Below are 22,218 nucleotides of genomic sequence, written 5' to 3'. Positions count from 1 at the left end.
GCCACTGCACTCCAGCCTGGGTGACAAGAGCCAAACTGCATCTCAAAAAACAAAAAACAAACAAACAAAAAACTTGGGGCCTGGCCTCCTACTCCCCTCCCACCCCCCTTCTCCAGGCCCAAGCCACCTTGGCTGAGGAGGGGGCCGAGGAAGTGTGAGCCCCTGCCAGGAACCCCCTGCCCAGACCATGTACTCAGCCCACAGGCCCCTGATGCTTGCATCCAGCAAGGCCTCCCGTGGCCTCTGCATGTTCATGTAGAGGAACGTGGAACCTTGCTCTGTGGCTGTGTTCCCCTGGTACTCCATCTCCTTCCTGACCCCTCCCTGCAGCCACGTGAGGCCCAGCAACCTGCCAGTCACTCAGTGGCCTCCAACCAGACAAAAGAACCTGCTGAGTTGGCAGCTGTTGCTCATGAGCGTCCACCAGGTGGGACAGGGAGTGTTGACCTTGGGCGGCCCCCTGAAGCCACCTGCCCTGAAAGCCCAGGGCCTGGAACCCCACACACTTTGGGGGTGATGGAACCTGGTAAGGGCCCAACTCCCACCACAGAGGAGGAGCCCTGGGCCCCTCAGGGGAGCCCCTGCTGGACAGTGAGACAGAGAATGACGATCATTATGCCTTCCTCTCCATCATGTCTCCTGACACCCAGTTGCCTCTACCACCCAGATGATGTCAGGCCCAGTCCCTGAGTGCCCTGCCCAAGGAACAGGACTCAGCTTCTAGAAAGATGGACGCAGCCCCAACAAATGGGACAAAGACCACATCCGGCGGCCCGTGAGTGGCGGTCATTATCTTCAGCAAGCGGCACCAGGCTCTGGCAGGGCCCACCAGTGTCACCCCAACCAGGACAACTGGACCGTCAGCCAGATCCTGGGCGAGTGGTGGTACACCCTGGGGCCCAATGAGATGCAGAAGTACCACGACCTGACCTCCCAGGTGAAGGTGGCCCACTTGCAACAAGGACCAAAAGAAGTCCAGCTCAGAGGCCAAGCCCACAAGCCAGGGGCTAGCAGGAGGGTACAAGGACTTGCATGTCAGAGACGGGCACTGCCACTGCCCCTGGGGTGTCCTCTGGCAGTTGTATCCCAGACACTCCTGAGCTGGGATACCAAGGAGCAGCTTCTGTGGGGCAGAAAGGCTGCACACAGTCAGGGGTCTCAGCTGGGCTCCGAGCCTTCTCCCACAGTGGGGTACGCAGCCTGGACGACAGGGAAGTGACCATCAGGCACTACAGGAACTGAGGCAGGTGGTGTCTGGCGCTGCATCGGTGTCTGGTGCTGCATCGGACTGTGGCCCAAAGCCTTCTACCCAGTATGGAGCTCCAGGCCCCTTTGCAGCCCCTGGTGAGGGAGGTGCCTTGGTGGCCAGTGAGCAGCCCCGCTGCTGCCCACCTGAGCTTCTCATTCCCAGTATGTAGCCAGTGAGGACATAGCGAGTGATGAGGAGAACATGGTCATCCATGAGGAGGACGGGGTGATGATGTCATTGCTGACGATGGCTTCAGCACCACTGACATTGATCTCAAGTGCAAGGAGTAGGTGACCGACAGTGAGAGTGCGGACAGCTCTGGGGAGGACCCAGACGGCAACAAGGGCTTTGGTGGGAAGGTGTTTGCACCTGTCAGTTCCTCCTTTACCCGCTGCCACCCCTTGCTGGACCCTGAGCCCCAAGGGCCCCCCCGATCCACCTGCATCCTTGGCAAAGGCTATGGTCCCACCCTGTCCTCCTCCTTCATGTACTTGGATGCTTCATCCTCAACTTTGGCAGCCAACTCCTTCTCACTGGGCCCAGGAACGTTCAAGGCCCAGGAGTCTGGTCAGAGCAGCAGAGCGGGCCCCCTACGGCCCCCACCCCTTGGGTAGAGAAGCCGAGGACTGGCTCAGGGAGATGGAGTCCGAGAAGGCGCGGTCCTCCTCACTGCGCGCGCCCTGGACCAGCGCGGGCCCTGGTCATGCGTCCCTTCCAGGACCACGGCTTCTTCCTGTCCCCCAGGCCACAGCCGCCCTCCAGGTCCGCTATGCACACACCTTCCCCTCCGAGGTTTGTGTGCAGAATATGCTGCCTACGCTGCCCCAGCAGCTTCAGGCGACACCTACCCCAGCACCAGCCTCTGGGACCCAGGCAGCGGCTCCTGGAGGCCCGGCACCCACCACCAGCATCCGTTTCACCTGCAGTTGAAGATCCATGAGGTGCCTAGAAGATCATGCAGCGGCCACTCCCACGCAGCAGCCCCCGAGGCTGAGGCTCCTCACCCTGGACCGCCCCCGACTGGCACCGTAGCTGCCTCTGCCCCGACTCCCAGCCCCGCGGGGGTCCTGATCCCACCTCATTTGGCTCGGGACTCTGGCTCCGCCCTGGCTGCCCCGCCACTGCTTCTGCCCCAGAGTCGGGGCCTGGACAGCCTGGCTGAAAGGGGACTCCCCAGCCCTGCCCCCCACCCCCGGGTCCCTCACAGAGCTACCACAGGCAGGTGGGGCACCCCGGAGAAGATCCCAGGACTCACAGTACCCACTGAGGACATGGACAGTATGTGGGGGTAGCAATGGAGGGCAGGATGGTTCTCCTCCCGGGTAAAGCCATTTCATCCTTTCCAGTTTGGGGCGGAATGAGGCCTGCTCCTCTTTTATATACCCCCTACCCCTGCAGCTCCCTCCCGGTGCCGGGGGACAGCTGGGAGGCCGCAGGGGCAGTCTCCCTCCTCCGAGCCCCTGTACATAACCTGGAGCGTGTGACCTTCACAGCTTTTCACTTTATGCAACATAACTCCTGCCAGGGCTGCAAGCTGGAGTGTGGTGCGAACCTTGGGCCACAGGGAGGCGCCTGCAGAGTGGGGGGAGCTCATGCACCCCTTTTTTCCCCAGAGGGGCTGGACTCAGGTTAGTTTGGGGGTGGAGGTTCCTGCACTCTGCCACAGGCAGCGGGAGGGTTTGCTCCCCACCCCTTCCTGCCCTTCCAACTCGGGTTGTACTTTCTAAGAAGGTGATTCCCCTGCCCTTGCCCCCTTCCCCAGAATAGAACATGTTGATCATGTGCGATATTTCTTACTGTGCCGAGAAGCCGCGATGACCGAGATTAAAGCTGTTTAACACCAAATAATCATAGTCATAATAAAATAAAAACTAGACTTCACACTGGTTTGGCCTGATCTGTTGGGGCCTGCTGCAGAAACTCACTCCAAAACAACTACCTCCTGCAATTTTTATATCATGGTGGCCACAATTCCAAAATTCCATACTTTTGGAATTGATACACAAAAGATAAATAAAAAACTAGAGGCTGGGCCTGGAGACTCACACCTGTAATCCCAGCACTTTGGGAGGCCGGGGCGGGCAGATCACCTGAGGTCAGGAGTTGGCCTGGCCAACATGGTGAAATTCCATCTCTACTAAAAATACAAAAATTAGCCAGGAGTGGTGTTGGGCAACAAATCACAAAGGAAGACAGAAAGAGAGGAACAAAGAAACTACAAAACAGTCAGAAAACAATTAATAAAATGATAATAGTAAGTCCTTACCTATAAAAATTGCTTTAAAAGTAAATAGATTAAGCCCACTAATCACAAGACAACAAAGTAGCAGAATGAATAAAGAAACAATTCTCAATAATATGTGGCTTACAAGAGACTCACTTTTGCCTTAGGGACACATTTAGACTAAAAATGAAGGAATAGAAAAACATGGCTGGGCGCGGTGGCTCATGCCTGTAATCCCAGCACTTTGAGAGGCTGAGGCAAACGGATCACTTGAGGTCAGGAGTTAAAGACCAATCTGGCCAACACAGTGAAACCCCATCTCTACTAAAAATACAAAAAAAAAAAAAAAATTAGCCACGCATGGTAGTGGGCACCTGTAGTCCCAGCTACTCAGGAGGCTGAGGCAGGAGAATCTCTTGAGTCCAGGAGGTGGAGGTTGCAGTGAGCCGAGATCGCGCCACTGTACTCCAGCCTAGGTGACAGAGCAAGACTCTGTCTCAAAAAAAAAAAAAAGGAAAAAGAAAAAGATATTCCATGCAAATTATAGGCAAAAGAGGACAGGGCAGGTATACTTATTGCAGACAATTAGACTTTTGTTCAAATGTTGTCATAAGAGACAAGATCACTATATAATAATAAAGAAATCAATTTATAAAGAGGTTATAACAATCATCAAATATATGACAACATTGGAGCACCTAATATATAAAGCAAATATTAACAGAAATGAAGGAAGAAACTTACAGCAATATGAGAACAGTAGGGGACTACTGTATCCCACTTTCAGCACCAGATAGTCCATCCAAACAGAAAGTAAGTAGGGAAAGAGTAGATGTGAATAACTATAGACCCGATAGACCGAATAGGCATAGATAGCTTATTTCACTGAACAGTAGAAGAATACATTCTTCTCAAGGGCACAGGAACATTCTCCAACATAGATCATATATTGGGCCACAAAACAACTCTTAACAAATTTTAAAAGTTTGAAATCATATTATGTATCTTTTTTATCATAATAGTACAATATTAGAAATCAATAACAGAAAGATTTTATTATTGAAGCACTATTCATAATAGCCAAAATTTGGAAGCAACCTAACTGTCCACAACAGATGAGTGGATGAAAAAAATGTCACATATACACAGTGGACTGCTATTCAGCCATAAAAAAGAATGACATCCTGTCACTTGCAACAACATGGATGGAACTAGAGGACCTCATGTTAAGTGAAATAAGCTAGGCACAGAATGATAAACTTCACATGTTCTCACTTACTTGTGGGAGCTAAAAATTAAAATAATCGAACTCAGTCGGGCACAGTAGCTCACACCTGTAATCCCAGCACTTCAGGAGGCTGAGGCAGGTGGATCACCTGAGGTCAGGAGTTTGAGACCAGCCTGGCCAACATGGTAAAACTCCATCTCTACTAAAAATACAAAAATTAGCTGGGTGTGGTGGCGCATGCCTGTAATCCCAACCACTTGGGAGGCTGAGGCAGAAGAATCACTTGAACCCAGGAGGCAGAGGTTGCAGTGAGCTGAGATCCCACAGCCGCACACCAGCCTGGGTGACAGAGCGAGACTTTGTCTCAAAAAAAAAAAAATTAAGCTCATGGAGATAGAGAATGAAATGATGATTACCAGAGGATGAGAAGGGTAGTAGGGGTGGGGGGAAGTAAGGACATTTATTGGTACAAAAATATAGTTAGAAAGAATAAATAAGACCCAGTATTTGATAGCACAACAAGGTGACTATACGCAATAATAATTTAATTGTACCTTTAAAAATAACTGAGTATCATTGGATTTCTTGTAACACAAAGGACAAAAGCTTGAAGGCATAGATATCCCATTTACCTTGATGTGATTATTACACATCGTGTGCCTATATCAAAATATCTAACCTACCCCATAAAAATGTATACCTACTAGGTACCCATAGAAATTAAAAATTAAAAAATATACATCTCGACACAAATGAAGATAAAAAACAACATATCAATAGTTATGGGATACAGCAAAAGCAGTTTAAGAGTGAAGTTTATTGCAATAAATGCCTATATTAAGAAAAAATAGATCAAATAATGTAATTTCACACCTCAAAAGGAAAAGAAAAACAAACCAAGCACAAAGTCAGTAAAAGCAAGAAAATAGTAAAAATCACAGCAGAAATAAATAAGATATAGACTAGAGAAACAATAGAAAAAAATCAATGAACTAAGTCTGTTTTTTTAAAAGATAAATAAATGAACAACCCTTAGAAAAACTAAGAAAAAAAGAGAGAAAACTCAAACAAATAAAATCAGAAATGAAAAGTGATACATAACCACTGATACCAAAGAAACACAAATGATCATGAGACTACTATGAAAAATTATAAGCCAACAAAATTTGATAACCTAAAAAAGAAATTGGATAACCTTGGTTAATAAATTCCTATAACCACACAATCTACAAAGATTGGATCATGAAGAAACTGAAAATCTGAAAAGACTACTCATAGGTAAGGAGATTTAATCAGTAACAAAAAATGCTACCAAAGAAAAGGTCGTACTAGGTGACTTTACTGGGGAAGGCTACAAAACATTTAAAATGGAAATAATAGGCCAGGTGCAGTGGCTCATGCCTGTAATCCCAGCAGTTCAGGAGGCTGAGGCGGGCAGATCACTTGAGCTCAGGAGTTTGAGACCAGCCTGGGCAACATAGTGAGACCCCATCTCTACTAAAAGTACAAAAAAATAGCCAGGCATGGTGGTACATGCCTGCGGTCCCAGCTACTCGAGAAGCTGAGGTGGGAGGATCACTTGAGCCTGGAAGGTGGAAATTGCAATGAGCTGAGATTGCGCCACTTTACTCCAGCCTGGGTGACACAGCAAGATCTTGTCTTAAATAGATAAATAAAATGGAAAAATACAAAAACACTTCCCAAAGTCTTCCAAAGAATGGAAGAGGGGAGTATGCTTTTTTTTTTTTTTTTTTTTAATGAGACAGAGTCTTGCTCTGTCTCCAAGGCTGGAGTGCAGTGCAGTGGTGCGATCTCGGCTCACTGCAACCTTCACCTCCTGGGTTCAAGCAATTCTCCTGCCTCAGCCTCCTGAGTAGCTAGGATTACAGCTGCTACTGTAATGCCCGGCTAATTTTTGTATTTTTAGTAGAGACGGGGTTTCACCATGTTGGCCAGGCTGGTCTTGAACCCCTGACCTGAGGTGATCCGCCTGCCTTGGCCTCCCAAAGTGCTGGGATTACAGGCATGAGCCACCTCGCCTGGCCAGGAGAATACACTTCTAAATGCATTCAAAGAAGACATTATTACTCTGATACTACAGCCAGAAGAGGACACTATGAGAAAAAAAAAATTATAGGCCAACATTTGTGATGAGCCAACTAGGAAATCCTCAACAAAATACGAGCAAACTGAATTAGATCGCACATTAAATATCAGATGGCCAAGTGGAATTTATTCTTGGAATGCAAGGATGATTCAAATACACAAATCAATAAATGTGACCACATGCAGAAAAACAAAATTAGATCTTTATCTCAAACCGTATGCAAAATCTCAACTCAAAATGGATGAAAGACTTAACTGCTGTAAGATCTAAAGCTGTACAACTACTTTAAAAAATTAGGGATAAGTTCCTTAACTTGGGTCTGAACAATGATTTTTTGGATACAAACTCCAAAGCATAGACAACATAGGCAAAAATGGACAAATAAAATTACATCAAACCAAAAATCTCCTGCACAGCCAAAAAAACAATCAACAGACTAAAGAAACAAACTATGAAATGTGAGAAAATGTTTGCGAACTGTACATCTGATAAGGGGTTAATGCCCCAAATATACAAGAACTCAAATAATTCAATAGTATGAAAACAACCTCATTCTGAAAATGGGCAATGAACCTGAACTTTTTTTTTTTTTTTTTTTGAGACGCAGTCTCACTCTGTCGCCCAGGCTAGAGTGCAGTGGTGCAATCTGGGCTCACTGTAACCTCTACCTCCCGGGTTCAAGTGACTCTCCTGCCTCAGCCTCCCGATTAGCTGGGACTACAGGCGTGTGCCACCACATCTGGCTAATTTTTGTATTTTTAACAGAGACGGGGTTTCACCATGTTGGTCAGGCTGGTCTTTAACTCCTCACCTCAAATGATCCACCTACCTCCACCTCCCAAAGTGCTGGGATTATAGGCGAGAACCATTGCGCCCGGCTGAACCTGAACATTTTTTAAAAGAAGACATAAAAGGCAAATAGGGATATGAAAAAATATTCAACCTCATTAATCATCAGAGAAATGCCAATTTAAACCACAATTAGATGGCACCTCATATCTGTCAGAAAAACAGAAAGAAAGTATTTACAAGAATGATTTTATAGAAAGAAAGATGTGTTTACAAAAAGATAAAGACAAGTGTTTACAAGAATAATTTTATAAAACGATGATAAAAAAGTAAATCAGTACAGCTATTATGAAAAATATGGGTATTCATTAAACAACTGAAAATAGAATAACCATATGGTTCAGCAACCCCACTAATAGTTACATATTCAAAGGAAATAAAATCAGTATGTCAAAGAGATATCTACACTTTCATGTTTATTGCAGCATTAATTGACAATAATCAAGACATGTAATCAACCCTAAGAGAACACATAGTTGAGATATGGAAAAGAAACTAATCTCCAGAAAGAAAGAAAAAAGAAGCAGACGTACAGGAATAAGGTTCATAACTAAGGGAAGTGAGGTGGGAGAGAAAGAGAAAATTTAAATGGTTGCTTCGGTTTCTGGTCACTTCCTAGTTTTGGTTTAAGTCTTCATGAGGCCAGGCGCGGTGGCTCACATCTGTAATCCCAGCACTTTGGGAGGCCGAGGCCGGCGGATCACGAGGTCAGGAGATCGAGATAATCCTGGCTAACACGGTGTAAACCCCGTCTCTACTAAAAATACAAAAAAAAAAAAAAAAAAAAAAATTAGCTGGGCACGGTGGCGAGCGCCCGTAGTCCCAGCTACTAGGGAGGCAGGGGCAGGAGAATGACGTGAACCCGGGAGGCGGAGCTTGCGGTGAGCTGAGATCACGCCACTGCACTCCAGCCTGGGTAACAGAGCGAGACTCTGTCTAAAAAAAAAAAAAAAAAACACTTCATGAGATCCAGCTATGTCTCTTGTCCTTAGATGTCATGACGTACCCTTGTATACATCCAAACTTTTTCCTTTATACCTAAGCTAATGGTTTTGTTGTTTTTTTTTTTTTTTTGAGACGGAGTCTCACTCTCACCCAGGCTGGAGTGCAGTGGCAACATCTCGGCTCACTGCAACCTCCGCCTACTGGGTTCAAGCGATTCTCCTACCTCAGCCTCCCGAGTAGCTGGAATTATAGGCATGCACCACCATGCCCGGCTAATTTTTATATTTTTAGTTGAGACGGGGTTTCACCACATTGGCCAGGCTGATCTTCAACTCCTGACCTTAGGGGATCTGCCCGCCTCTATCTCCCAAAGTGCTGGGATTATAGGTGTGAGCCACAGCACCCGGCCGGAATTTTTATTACTTATAATTCAACTGTCTTTGAGTGAGACATCTGGCCTATAGTGCCTAATTACCATTTTGTTCTTATGAAAAAGGAAGTTAATGTTCCAATTTACCAATTAAACTAAATGTTCTTAAACTAAAGCCACCTACACTTGAGAGAAAGAAATTATGGTTTCAAAAATATGTCTTCACCGAAAACGTATTTGTGGCAAATAATTAAAACTATATTAATAGACTTTTTTTTCCATTTTATTAGAAATGGCATGGAATAACATAAATAGTTTACATAACTTACCAACTTAAAATTTTCTCATTAATCAAGGCCAGCATTAGTCAACATTTGCTTATTTATAAAAGTGAAGACAATTTTCTATTGCATTAATAGCATTAGACAGTACAAGACTCTTCTCAGAATAAATGGCTTGGGTTTGTCACAAATTAAACTTTATGCATGAAAATTTAAATTATAAATAAAATAAATAATTTTTATAAAATTATCTTAAGGGTTATTTAAATGGAAAAATTAAGTTCTCTAGAAAAAACGCTACAGACTATAATTTTGTAAAGGCTATATTCAAGTCTACGTGGTAAAAAGCTACTTTTTGAAAAATAGCAAGTATCCTCCAAAAACATCAAGTAAACTCTTGAGATTAAAACCCCCAAATTAATAGGGCACCTAAAAATTAATACAAATTATATCAAACTGTCAGTACTAACCTCTTTTTCAGCTTCTTTAAATGTTGCTTCTTTCTCCTTGACTTGCTGCATAAATCTCTGTTTCAACTCTTCTTCTTCCCTCTGACATTGATCATAGAACTGTTGTCTTTTGGCTTCAAAGATTTCTTGAAAACTAAAGATAAATGTTTTCTTAGTCTTATATTAAAATGAGGTGGGAGAATCGCTTGAACCCAGGAGGCGGAGGTTGCAGTGAATCAAAATTGCGCCACTGCACGCCAGCCTGGGAGACAGAGTAAGACTCCATCATAAAAAAAAAAAATGAAAAATAAAAAAATGCTAGTATAAACATGTAAAAAATATATATTGTATGTTACATCCTATATAAGGAAATTTACCAACATTCTCTCATGTTTAGCAGCACAAAATGGAAATTTCCATATCATAAGATGTAAAAACCAAGGCACAATACTTAAGATCAGAGTATATAGAGAGTATATATATGTAAAGAATATTAGAATTTTCCAACACTTATATGAGTGAATTCTTATCCCCACCACTTTCCAGGATATCATACATCTTCATATCTTTTGACAACAACATTCAGGGAAACCTCTAATGTATGAGATGATTTTCAAAAATCCTCTAAAATAAAGCAAAAAGTCTTTCAAAATATCATTATCATTCATTTAGGATAGTTAAATTTTGGGTGTCTACAAAGAACAATGAATGATGTAACTAGATTATATACACTACAGTGCCATGTTTTTGCAACACAAGTCCTATTCTTCTTTTTTTTTTTGAGACAGAGTCTTGCTTTGTCGCCCAGGCTGGAGTGCAGTGGCACGATCTCAGCTCACTGCAACCTCTGCTGCCCAGGTTCAAGCGATTCTCCTGCCTCAGCCTCCCGAGTAACTGGGATTACGGGCACCCGCCACCATGCCCGGCTAATTTTTTTTGTATTTTTAGTAGTGACGGGGCTTTACCATGTTGGCCAGGCTGATCTTAAACTCCTGACCTCAGGTAATCTGCCTGTCACGGTTTCCCAAAGTGCTGGGATTACAGGCGGGAGCCACCGCACCCGGCTCTATTCTTCTTCAAGTTAGAGCAAACACCTGCTCTCAAACTTTTCTCATTTAACTTCCAGGATGCTGCACTACTGCGTTTCAGCTGGTTCTTCCATCAAACTCTTCTTAATGTCTTTTGTCAAACTTTGCTAATATTTTTCCATCTTTTTCTTTATCCTTTTTTTTTTTTTTTAAGATGGAGTCTTGCTCAGTCCGCCACGCTGGAAGTGCAATAAGGTAATCTCAGCTCACTGCAATCTCCGCCTCCAGGGTTCAAGCAATTCTCCTGCCTCAGCCTCTCAAGTGGCTGGGATACAGGCGTGTGCTACCACGCCTGGCTACTTTTTGTATTTTTAGTAGACACAGGGTTTTACCATGTTGGCCAGGCTGCTCTCAAATACCTGACCTCAGATGATCTGCCCACCTCAGCCTCCCAAAGTGCTGGGATTACAGGCATGAGCCACAGCGCCCGGCCTATCCTTTCTTTCATATAATAGATACATTTCATATAAATACAAAAAATAGAACAAAATACTGGGTTTTTCTTCAATATACATTTCAGCATATATACATATTGAATACACATATTTCAGCATAAAAATGAGATCTCACATTATGTTGTTCCTACTAACTATCTCTATCTTCATCGAAAGATGATAAAAACATCTAACATTCAGGATGTTTTCTTTAGGATGGCTCAAGATGGGAGAAGTATAATTATTCTCATACCCAAATTATCATACCTTGTGTTTGTAGGGACTCCTAAATTATCCATTTGGTTGTGCTAGCAATATTTTTACTCACCTAACTGGCTGGTTGTCTGGGCCCACATCTGTAAAGCCCATTTTCTGCAGTTTTTGGTACCTATAACATTCATAGTGCTGAGTGTGGGTTTTTTCTTTTAGATTTTCCATATTGGTACAAAGAAGCATATCTCGGAGCTTAACGAAGTCACAGTGATTTTCATTTTCCACTAGTAAAAAAATAATAATGAATCAACAACATTCAATATCAATCCCTGACAATCAGTAAGTGTTCATGAATGAATACATGAATAAAAAACACATTTAAAATAACACACAACTGAAAAATTTGATTAATAGCTATAATTCTTTTAAGCATGTAAGTGTGGTTGTACTATACATACCAACCATCGGCAGAGATTATAGGTTAGCAAATTTGCTTTAAACTTATTACCTGAAGAATAAGCAGGAAATAGTGAAATAATATTTCATATGCATATATGCTATAGGTTTTTATTAACAATTGTGTAGTATGTTATAAACTACCTCTGGGTATTTTGGAGTGCTAACAGAATATGTAATATAACATCACTAGTGTAAATAATTTTATCAGAATAAATTCTGCTAGCAAAAAGGCCTTACAATTGAAAATACTTTAGTTATGAAATTCCATTTATATATCATATTTAGGAGACACCATTAGTCAATATTCAAAATCAATCCACAAATTCACATAGCTGTTTTAATGATACATACAGACTGACAGTGAAGACACGGAAAGATATTTCATGCAATTAGAAACTAAAAGAGAAGGCATGGAAAGCTATACTCCTATCACAGAAGATAGACTAAGTCAAAAATTGTAAAATGATATAAAGAAGGTCATCATATCATGATGAAGAGGTCAGTTCATTAAAAAAAAATTGTAAATATATATGCACCCAATATCACAACTTCTAAATATATAAGGCAAATATTAGTAGACCTGAGGGGGAGATACACTGTATTACAATAATAGTAAGGGACTTAGATACCCTACTTTCAGCAATGGATAGATTATCCAGACAGAATATCAGTAAGAAAATATCAGATTTAAACTACACTTTAGACCAAATAGACCTAATGGACATATGTGGAATATTTCATCCAACAGCAAAGTAATACACATTTTTCTCAAACAAACACAAGACATTCTTCAGGACAGATTATATGTTAGGCCACAAAATAAGTCTTAATATATTTTGAAAGATTGAAATAAAAATGTGAGTGCAGATGTCTTTTGACCGATCAATTTCATTCCACTAGGGTACATACCCAGAAGTGGTACTACTGGATCATACAGTAATACTATTTTTAGTTTTTGAGGAACCTTCATATTATTTCCCAAAATGGCTGTACCAACTTAAATTCCCACCAATGATGTTTAAGAATTCCCTTTTCTCTTGGGAACGTATATACACTGCTGGTGGGAATATAAATTAGTTCAGCCATTGTGAAAAGTAGTTTGATAATTTCTTTTCTTCTTTTTTTTTTTTTTTTTGAGACACAGTTTCGCTTTTGTCACCCAGGCTGGAGTGCAGCAGTGCGATCTCGGCTCACTGCAACCTCCGCCTCCTGGGTTCAAGTGATTCTCCAACCTCAGCCTCTCAAGTAGCTGGGATTACAGACGTCCACTACCACGCCCAGCTAATTTTTGTATTTTTAGTAAAGATGGAGTTTCACCATGTTGACCAGGATGGTTTCGAACTCCTGACCTCAGGTGATCCACTCTCCTCAGCCTCCCAAAGTGCTGGGATTACAGGCGTGAGCCACCACGCCCAGCCTGACAATTTCTTAAAGAAGTTAAAACAGAACTACCATTTGACCCAGTAATCCTATTACCAGGTTTATATCCAAAGGAATATATATTGTTCTATCATAAAGACACAGGCACGTGTATGTTCATCGCAGCACTATTCACAATAACAAAGACATAGAATCAATCTAAATGCTCATCAATGGTAGACTGGATAGAGAAAATGTACATATACACTATGGAATACTGCACAGCCATAAAAAAAGAACAAGATCGTGTCCTTTGCAGCAATATGAATGGAGATGAAGCCATTATCCTAAGTGATGTAATGCAGGAACAGAAAACCAAATACCACATACTCTCATTTATAAGTAGGAGATAAATATTGAGAACACACGGACACAAAGGGGAGAACAACAGACACTGGGGCCTCCTTGAGGGTGGAGGGTGGGAGGAGAGTGAGGACAGAAAAGCTACTATGCTTACTTTTTTTTCTTTCTTTTTTTTTTTTTTTTGTTAGTATATGTGCTGCTGAAGTGAGACTTTCTTTTTTTTGAGACAGAGTCTCGCTCTGTTGCTGAGGCTGGAGTGCAATGGCACAATCTCGGCTCACTGCAAACTGCACCTCCTGAGTTCAAGTGATTCTCCTGCTTCAGCCTCTTAAGTAGCTGGGATTACAGGAGCACCTGGCTAATTTTTGTATTTTTTAGTATAGACAGGGTTTCGCCATGTTGGTCAGGCTAGTCTTGAACTCCTGAACTCAGGTGATCCACTCGCCTCGGCCTGCCAAAGTGCTGGGATTACAGACTCGAGCCACTGCTCCAGCCAGTAATATGCTTATTATCTCTGTGATGAAATAATCTTTTACACCAAACCCCCACAACATGCAATTTATCTATATAACAAATTTGCACATGTACCCCTGAACCTAAAATAAAAATTAAAAAAAAAAAGAATTCTCTCTTCTCCATATGCTTGCCAGCACTTGTAATGGTTTGTCTTATTTTATTTATTTATTTTTTTTGAGACAGAGTCTCACTCTGTTGCCCAGGCTGGAGTGCAGTGGCGCAATCTCGGCTCACTGCAAGCTCTGCCTCCTGGGTTCACGCCATTCTCCGGCCCCAGCCTCCCAAGTAGCTGGGACTACAGTCGCCCGCCACTGTGCCAGGCTAATTTTGTGTATTTTTAGTAGAGACAGGGTTTCACCGCGTTAGCCAGGATGGTCTCGATCTCCTGACCTCGTGATCCACCTGCCTCGGCCTCCCAAAGTGCTGGGATTACAGGTGTGAGCCACTGCGCCCGGCCTGTCTTTTTGATAATAGTCATTCTAACAGACATGAGGAGATACTTCATCATGTGTTTAATTCGCATTTTCCTGATGATTAGGGATGCTATTTTTTTCATGTTTCTTTTGCCATTTATATTTCTTCTTTTGAGAAATGCCTGTTCAGATCCTTTGCCCATTTTTCCTTGTGTTATTTGTTTTCTTGCTATTGAGTTGTTAGAGTAATATCAAAAATATTATATATTTTGGACATTCACCCCTTATCAGATATATAAGTTGAAAATATTTTTTCCAATCTCTAGGTTGTATCTTCATGCTATTAAATTGTTTCTTTTGGTTTTGTTGCTGGTGCTTTTGAAGTTCTTTTTTTTTTTTTTTTTTTTTTTTGAGGCGGAGTCTCGCTCTGTCACCCAGGCTGGAGTTCAATGGCGCGATCTCGGCTCACTGCAACCTCTGCCTCCTGGGTTCAAGCAATTCTCCTGCCTCAGCCTCCCTCCCAAGTAGCTGGGATTACTGGCACCCACCAACATGCCCAGTTAATTTTTGTATTTTTAGTAGAGACAGGGTTTCACCATGTTGGTCAGGCTGGTCTGAAGCTCCTGACCTCAGGTGATCCACCCGCCTTGGCCTCCCAAAGTGCTGGGACTACAGGTGTGAGCCACTTCTCCCGGCCAAAGGGAGCATTTAACCTAGCTCCCACTAAAGAGGAATACCCCATGCCAGAGATAGATAGGAACTTAAGTTCCAGCTACCTCTACCACTAGTTAATTAAAGTGCCCTGGGGTCCTGAATAAATTTGAAAGGCAATCAAGCCACAAGGTCTACAGTCCTTGGGCAAGTCCAGGTACTGAGCTTGCTCAGAGCCAGTGGAATAGGAATGCGTGTGACCCAGAAAGACACCAGTTTTGGTGGCCAAGGAGTGCTTGTATCACACCTCCCCCAACTCCAGGCAGTGCAGCTCAAGAAGAGACTCCTTCCACTTGTGGGAAAGAAAAGGAAGGTTAGAAGAGAACTTTATCTTACAACTTGAGTAGCAGCTCAGCCACAGTAAAACACACCACCAAGCCGATTCCTGAAGCCCTCAATTCCAGGCCCTACTTCCTGGACATTTCTAGACCCACTCTGGGACAGAAGGGAACTTGCTACACTGAAGAGATGGACCCAGCCCAGCAGAACTCACCACCTGCTGACTAAAGAGCCCTTGGGCCTTAAACATCAGTAGTAGCAAGGCAGTAGTTGCCATCGGCCTTGGGCAGGACCCAGTAATTTGCTGGCTTCATATGTGACCCAGCACAGTACCAGCTGTGGTGGCCACAGGAGTGACTATGTCACCCTTCCCTCAACTCCAAGCAACCTAGCACAGACAGAGACTCCTTCTGTTTGGAAGAAAGTGAGAAAAGAGTTTGAGAGATTCTGCCTCATGATCCAGGAAATTCTCCCAGATATTATCCAAGACCACTGAGGCAGTATGAGTCTGCTGGCATCACAGTGTTACTGGGCTTGGGGTACTACCTAATACATTCCCTTTGAATACTTGGAAAACCTTCTCAAGAAGAACAGGCACAATTGAGCCCAGACTGCAAAGATTACAATAAATATCTAACACTTCAATGCCCAGACATAGATGAACATTGACAAGCATCAAGACCATCCCAGAAAACATGACCTCACCAAATGAACCAAATAAGGCACTAATGACAAATCCCAATCACATATCTCAGGACAGAGATATGTAACTTCTCAGAGATCTCAAAATAGCTGTTTTAAAAGAGCTCAGTGAAATTCAAGATAACACAGAGAAGAAATTCAGAATTCTATTAGCATTATTATATGCCAACAGTGAACAATCTGAAAAAGAAATAAAAACTAATCCAATTTATGACAGCTATAAAATAAAATACCTAGAATAAACATAACCAAAGAAATGAAAAATCTCTACAATGAAAACTATAAAATACTGATGAAAGAAATTGAAAAGAATGCAAAACAATGGAAACACAGTTCGTGTTCATGGATTGGAAGAATCAATAATATTGTTAAAATGTTCATACTACCCAAAGCAATCTACAGATTCAATGCAATCCCTATCAAAATACCAATGACATTCTTCATAGAAAAAGAAAAAGCATTCTAAGATGTATATGGAACCACAAAAATACTTAAAGCAATTCTGGGCAAAAATAACACTGGAGGAATCGCATTACCTGACTTCAAATTATACTACAAAGCTATAGTAAGTGAAACAGCATGGTACCAGCATAAAAACAGACACACAGACCAATGGAACAGAATAGCGAACCCAGAAATAAATCCATACAGCCACAGAGAACTCATTTTCAACAAAGGTGCCAAGCACATACATTGGAGAAAGGATAAGCGCTTCAATAAATGGTGTTGGGAAAACTGGATATCCATTTGCAGAAGAAAGAAACTAGACTTTTATCTCTCAACACATATAAAAATCAAATCAAAATGGATTAAAGGCTTAAATCTAAGACCTCAAATTATGAAATGACTACAAAAAACATTGGGGAAACTCTTTAGGACATTTAGTGAGTAATACCCCACAAGCACAGGCAACCAAAGCAAAAATAGACAAATAGGATCACCTCAAGTTAAAAAGCTTCTGCAAAACAAAGGAAACAACAAAGTGAAGAAACAATATACACAATGAGAAAATATTTGCAAACTATTTATCTGACAAAAGATTAATAGCCAGAATATATTTAAGAAGCTCAAACAACTCAATAGGAAAAAATCTAATAATTTAATTTAAAATGGGCAAAAGATCTGAATAGACATTTCTCCAAAGAAGACATACAAATGTCTTCTTTTGTCTTATTGATAATAACTGTTTTAACATGTGTGAAATAACTGCTCACTGTGGGTTTTTTTAAATGCCAAACAAGCAAATGAAAAGGTGCTCAATATCACTGATTACCAGAGAAAGGCAAATAAAAACTACAATGAGATATAACCTCACCCCAGTTAAAAAAGCTTTTATCCAAAAGACAGGCAATAACAAATGCTGGTGAGGATGTGGAGAAAAAGGAACCCTTGTACACTGTTGATAGGAATGTCAATCAGTACAGTATCTATGGAAAACAGTATGGAGTTTCCTCAAAAAACTAAAAATAGAACTACCATATGATCCAGCAATCCCACTAGTAGGTGTATACCCAGAAGAAAGGAAAGTAGTATATCAAAGAGATAGCTCCACTCCCATGTTTGTTACAGCACTATTCACAATAGTCAAGATTTGGAAGCAACCTAAGTATCCATCATCAGAGGAATGCATAAAGTAAATGTGGTACATATACATGATGGAGTACTATTCAGCCATAAAAAATAATGAGATCCTGTCATTTGCAACAACATGGATGGAACTGAGGACATTCTGTTAAGTGAAATAAGCAAGACACAGGAAGACAAACTTCACATGTTCTCACTCATTTGTGGAGCTAAAAATTAAAACAATTGAACCCATGGGGATAAAGAGTGGAATGTTGATTACCAGAAGCTAGGAAACGACTGGGGAGGGAGAGAAGTGGGGATGGTTGATGGGTACAAATATATAGTTACATAGAATGAATAAGATCTAGCATTTGATAGCACAAAAGGGTGACTACAGTCAACAATAATTTATTGTACATTTTAGATAACTAAAAGAGTATAATTGGATTGTTTGTGACACAAAGAAAGGATACATGCTTGAGTTGATGGGTACTCTATCCTAATGTGATTACTACACATTGAATGCCAGTATCAAATATCTCATGTGCCCTATAAATATATACACCTACTATGTATCCATAAAAATTAAAAATTAAAAATTAAAAAACACAGGCCCAGTGTGGTGGTTCATGCCTGTAATCCTAGCATTTTGGGAGGCTGAGACAGGCAGATCACCTGAGGTCAGGAGTTTGAGACTAGCCTGACCAACAAGCCAAAACCCTGTCTCTACTAAAAATACAAAAAAAAAATTACCCAGGCATGGTGGTGCGTGCCTGTAATCCCAGCTACTGAGGAAGGAGAATTGCTTGAACCCAGGAGGCAAAGGTTGCAGTAAGCCGAGATCACACCATTGCACTCCAGCCTGGGCAACAAGAGCTAAACTCCATCTCAAAAAAAAAAAATTAAAAACACAATAAGCTGTAACTTCACCCATGCTAAAATGGCTATTATCAATAAGACAGACAAGTGCTGGTAAGGATGTGGAAAAAAGGGAACCCTTGTACACTGCTGGTGGCAATGTAAATTAGGATAACCATTATGAAAAATGGTATGGAGTTTCTTCAAAAAATTAAAAATAAAACAACTACCATATGATCCAGCCATCTCACTACTGGATATATATACCTCCCCAAAATGAAGTCAGTATGTCGGAGAGATACCTACACTACCATTACTCACAAGAGCCAAGATAGGGAAGCAATCTAAGTGTCCACGTATGGATGCATGAAGAAAAAACGTGTGGTATATATACACAATGGAATAATATTCAGCCTTACAAATCAGGAAATCCATCATTTGCAGCAACATGGATGGAACTGGAGGACTTTACACTAAGTGAATACGCCAAACACAGAAAGACAAATGGTAAATGATCTCACTAATAGATCAAATTTTTAAAAGTTAAACTTGTAGAAACAGAGAGTAGAATGGTGGTTACGTGAGTTAGGTAGAGGGTATGTAGGAGAGATGTTGGTCAAAGGATACAAAATTTTAGTTAGATAAGAACAAGTTAAAGAGATCTATTGTACAACATAGTGACCATGTTAATAACAATATTTTATATTCTTTTTTTTTTGAAAACTCTAGCTGTTGCCCAGCTAGAGTGCAGTGGCGTGATCTCAGCTCACTGCAAGCTCCACCTCCTGGGTTCACACCATTCTCCTGCCTCAGCCTCCCGAGTAGCTGGGACTACAGGTGCCCGCCACCATGCCTGGCTTATTTTTTTGTATTTTTAGTAGAGATTGGGTTTCACTGTGTTAGCCAGGATGGTCTCGATCTCCTGACCTCGTGATCTGCCCACCTCGGCCTCCCAAAGTGCTGGGATTACAGGCATGAACCACTGCGCCCAGCCAATATTTTATATTCCTGAAAATTGCTAAGATAGATGTTAAGTTTTCATCACAAAAATAATTGAGATAACACATGTTAATTATATCAATTTAGCCATTCCACAATGTATATGTATTTCAAGACATCATGTTGTACATAAGTACATACAATTTTATTTGTCAATTAAGATTAATTAATGAAAAATAATTTGTATGGCTCCCTCCTGTGTTTATCATGTCTAGAAGATTGACCACAATATATGGTTTATTGTGATTAATACTGTGACCAAATTTTATACATCAATATATAGCATAGATATATATTTTATAACATATACTAATATGTAATACAACATAATAAATATTAAAACATTAAGTTTTAAGTATATTTAACAAATTTTAAAATTTTCTAATATGTCAATTTTTTAAAAACATCATTTGAGGCTGGGCACGGTGGCTCATGCCTGTAATCCCAGCACTTTGGGAGGCCGAGGCAGGTGGATCACCTGAGGTCAGGAGTTCAAGATCAGCCTGACTAATATGGTGAAACCCCATCTCTACTAAAAATACAAAAATTAGCTGGGTGTGGTGGCGAGCGCATGTAATCCCAGCTACTCGGAAGGCTGAGGCAGGAGAATAGCTGGAACCTGGGAGGCAGAGGTTGCAGTGAGCCAAGATCATGCCACTGCACTCCAGCCTGGGCAACACAAGTGAAACTCTGTCTCAAAAAAAAAACAAACAAAAATCATTTGGAAACCAGTACAAGTAGAAATCTTCCATTCCCCAATAATTATATGAACCACAAGTATATGAGCCAGACAATAAATTACTGCTTACACTATTCTAAATAATAGTGATGCTAAATAATAATATAAATGTCAAAGGTATAATCTGTAGCCAAAGGTAAATTGTACTTTCTTGTTTTAAAAAGTTTATAACTCTTTTTTCTAGTGACCAGTTTAAAATGGTTTCTACATTAGGTAGTAATGAGTTTATGTAACATGTCTACACACTAGTATTTTTGCTTCTATTTTGTTGAAAGTGCTTTCCAGCATTCTCAGTGTCATGATTTATACAGAGACAGATAATATGTACATGGCACATTGGTAGCATTGGGATAGACAAAGAGGTTCTTCCCAGCCTCTGTAGATTTTGGCTTAAAGCAGCGTTCAGCAAACTTCTATGAGAATGAATCATAGTCAAAGTAAGCATTAGTTTAAATAAAACAGAGTTTGTGTTCCTCATCAGTAACTGTTAACTTAGAGATTAGCAAGAGTTACCAATATTAGCTCAAGTTAAAATGTTATTTTGAGACTATGAGTGATACACATATATTTAACTTAATCATTCCAAAGCCTGCCCTCTGTCATTTTTACCTTGCAAAACTCCCCAAGGGTAGTGACGGCCTCTGACCATCCTTTTTCCAACTTTCACTTCATCTGTACTCCCTACCACAGCAAAGGGTAACAGCCCCTAGAAAACAAGAATGACATGAATTGAATTCTCTAGCACCAATAGAGGTTACTCTATTACTCTCATTCCTGTTATAAAAATGACAGGCCAGTGCGGTGGCTCACGCCTGTAATCCCAGCACTTTGGGAGGCCGAGGTGGGCGGATCATGAGGTCAGGAGATCGAGACCATCGTGGCTAACACGGTGGAACCCCGTCCCTACTAAATACACAAAAAATTAGCCGGGCGTGGTGGCGGGCGCCTGTAGTCCCAGCTACTCGGGAGGCTGAGGCAGGAGAATGGCATGAACCTGGGAGGCGGAGCTTGCAGTGAGCCGAGATCATACCACTGCACCCCAGCCTGGGCAACAGAGCAAGACTCCACCACACACACAAAAAAAATGACAGAGATGATGATATTGTAATAAATTTAATTAGGGATCTACCCTGCATCTCATTTTAAGACTTGACAGTATGCACTAATTGTTTTCTGTCAGCATCAGTCTCAGGCTGTGCACACAATTGGAAACTGTCTACTGAGCAGAGCCTAAAGCAAGGTATCCTGCTGTGGGAAACACACAGAAAAAATATTTTTAGTAGGCATCATTTTTCTCACACTATGTTTACCCTGAACCATCTTTACCCTGAATGTTGAAGAAATAACATGCAAATAACTTTTAACTCTGATATAAAAGTTAAAAGACAAAAATATTAAAAATGACTACAACTATTATAATAATTAATGGATACACAATATAAAATATATTAATAAGCAATACTGTATATGTCTCAATAAATTATGTTTGTTTTTTTGAGACAGAGCCTGGCTCTGTCACCCAGGCTATAGTGCAGTGGCATGATTTTGGCTCACTGCAACCTCCACCTTCCAGGTTCAAGCAATTCTCCTGCCTCAGCCTCCCAAGTAGCTGGGATTACAGGCGCCTGCCACCATGCCTGGCTAATTTTTGTATTGTTTAGTAGAGACGGAGTTTCACCATGTTGGCCAGGCTGGTCTTGAACTCCTGACCTCAGGTGTTCCATCCACCTCAGCCTCCCAAAGTGCTGAGATTACAGGCGTGAGCCACCACGCCCATCCCAAAGAAGTTTTTACATTTTACATTACTTAGCATTTCA

The 22,218-nt window shown here is 41.5% G+C and overlaps 1 protein-coding gene across 4 annotated transcripts in view; it reads right to left on the bottom strand.

Annotated features, from left to right (window-relative positions):
• Nucleotides 1-22,218, bottom strand: part of SEPTIN14 (septin 14) — a 79,192-nt gene that overhangs the window by 12,421 nt on the left and 44,553 nt on the right. For 3 of the 4 annotated variants that reach the window (XM_054495603.1, XM_054495604.1, XM_054495605.2), the window contains exons 7-9: nucleotides 21,011-21,107; nucleotides 11,553-11,721; nucleotides 9,724-9,856 (exon numbers count right to left, since the gene is read on the bottom strand). In XM_054495603.1, the coding sequence (XP_054351578.1) occupies nucleotides 9,724-9,856; nucleotides 11,553-11,721; nucleotides 21,011-21,107 (399 nt within the window). Of the gene's footprint in view, nucleotides 1-7,890; nucleotides 8,415-9,723; nucleotides 9,857-11,552; nucleotides 11,722-21,010; nucleotides 21,108-22,218 lie in introns of those variants that run through there. The other variant, XM_054495606.1, reaches the window with a different exon arrangement.

This window comes from Pongo pygmaeus, chromosome 6 (genome assembly GCF_028885625.2).
Source record: "Pongo pygmaeus isolate AG05252 chromosome 6, NHGRI_mPonPyg2-v2.0_pri, whole genome shotgun sequence".
Lineage (NCBI taxonomy): Eukaryota > Metazoa > Chordata > Mammalia > Primates > Hominidae > Pongo > Pongo pygmaeus.
Note: the sequence above shows the minus strand (reverse complement) of the source record. Positions and strands in the feature narration are given on the sequence as shown.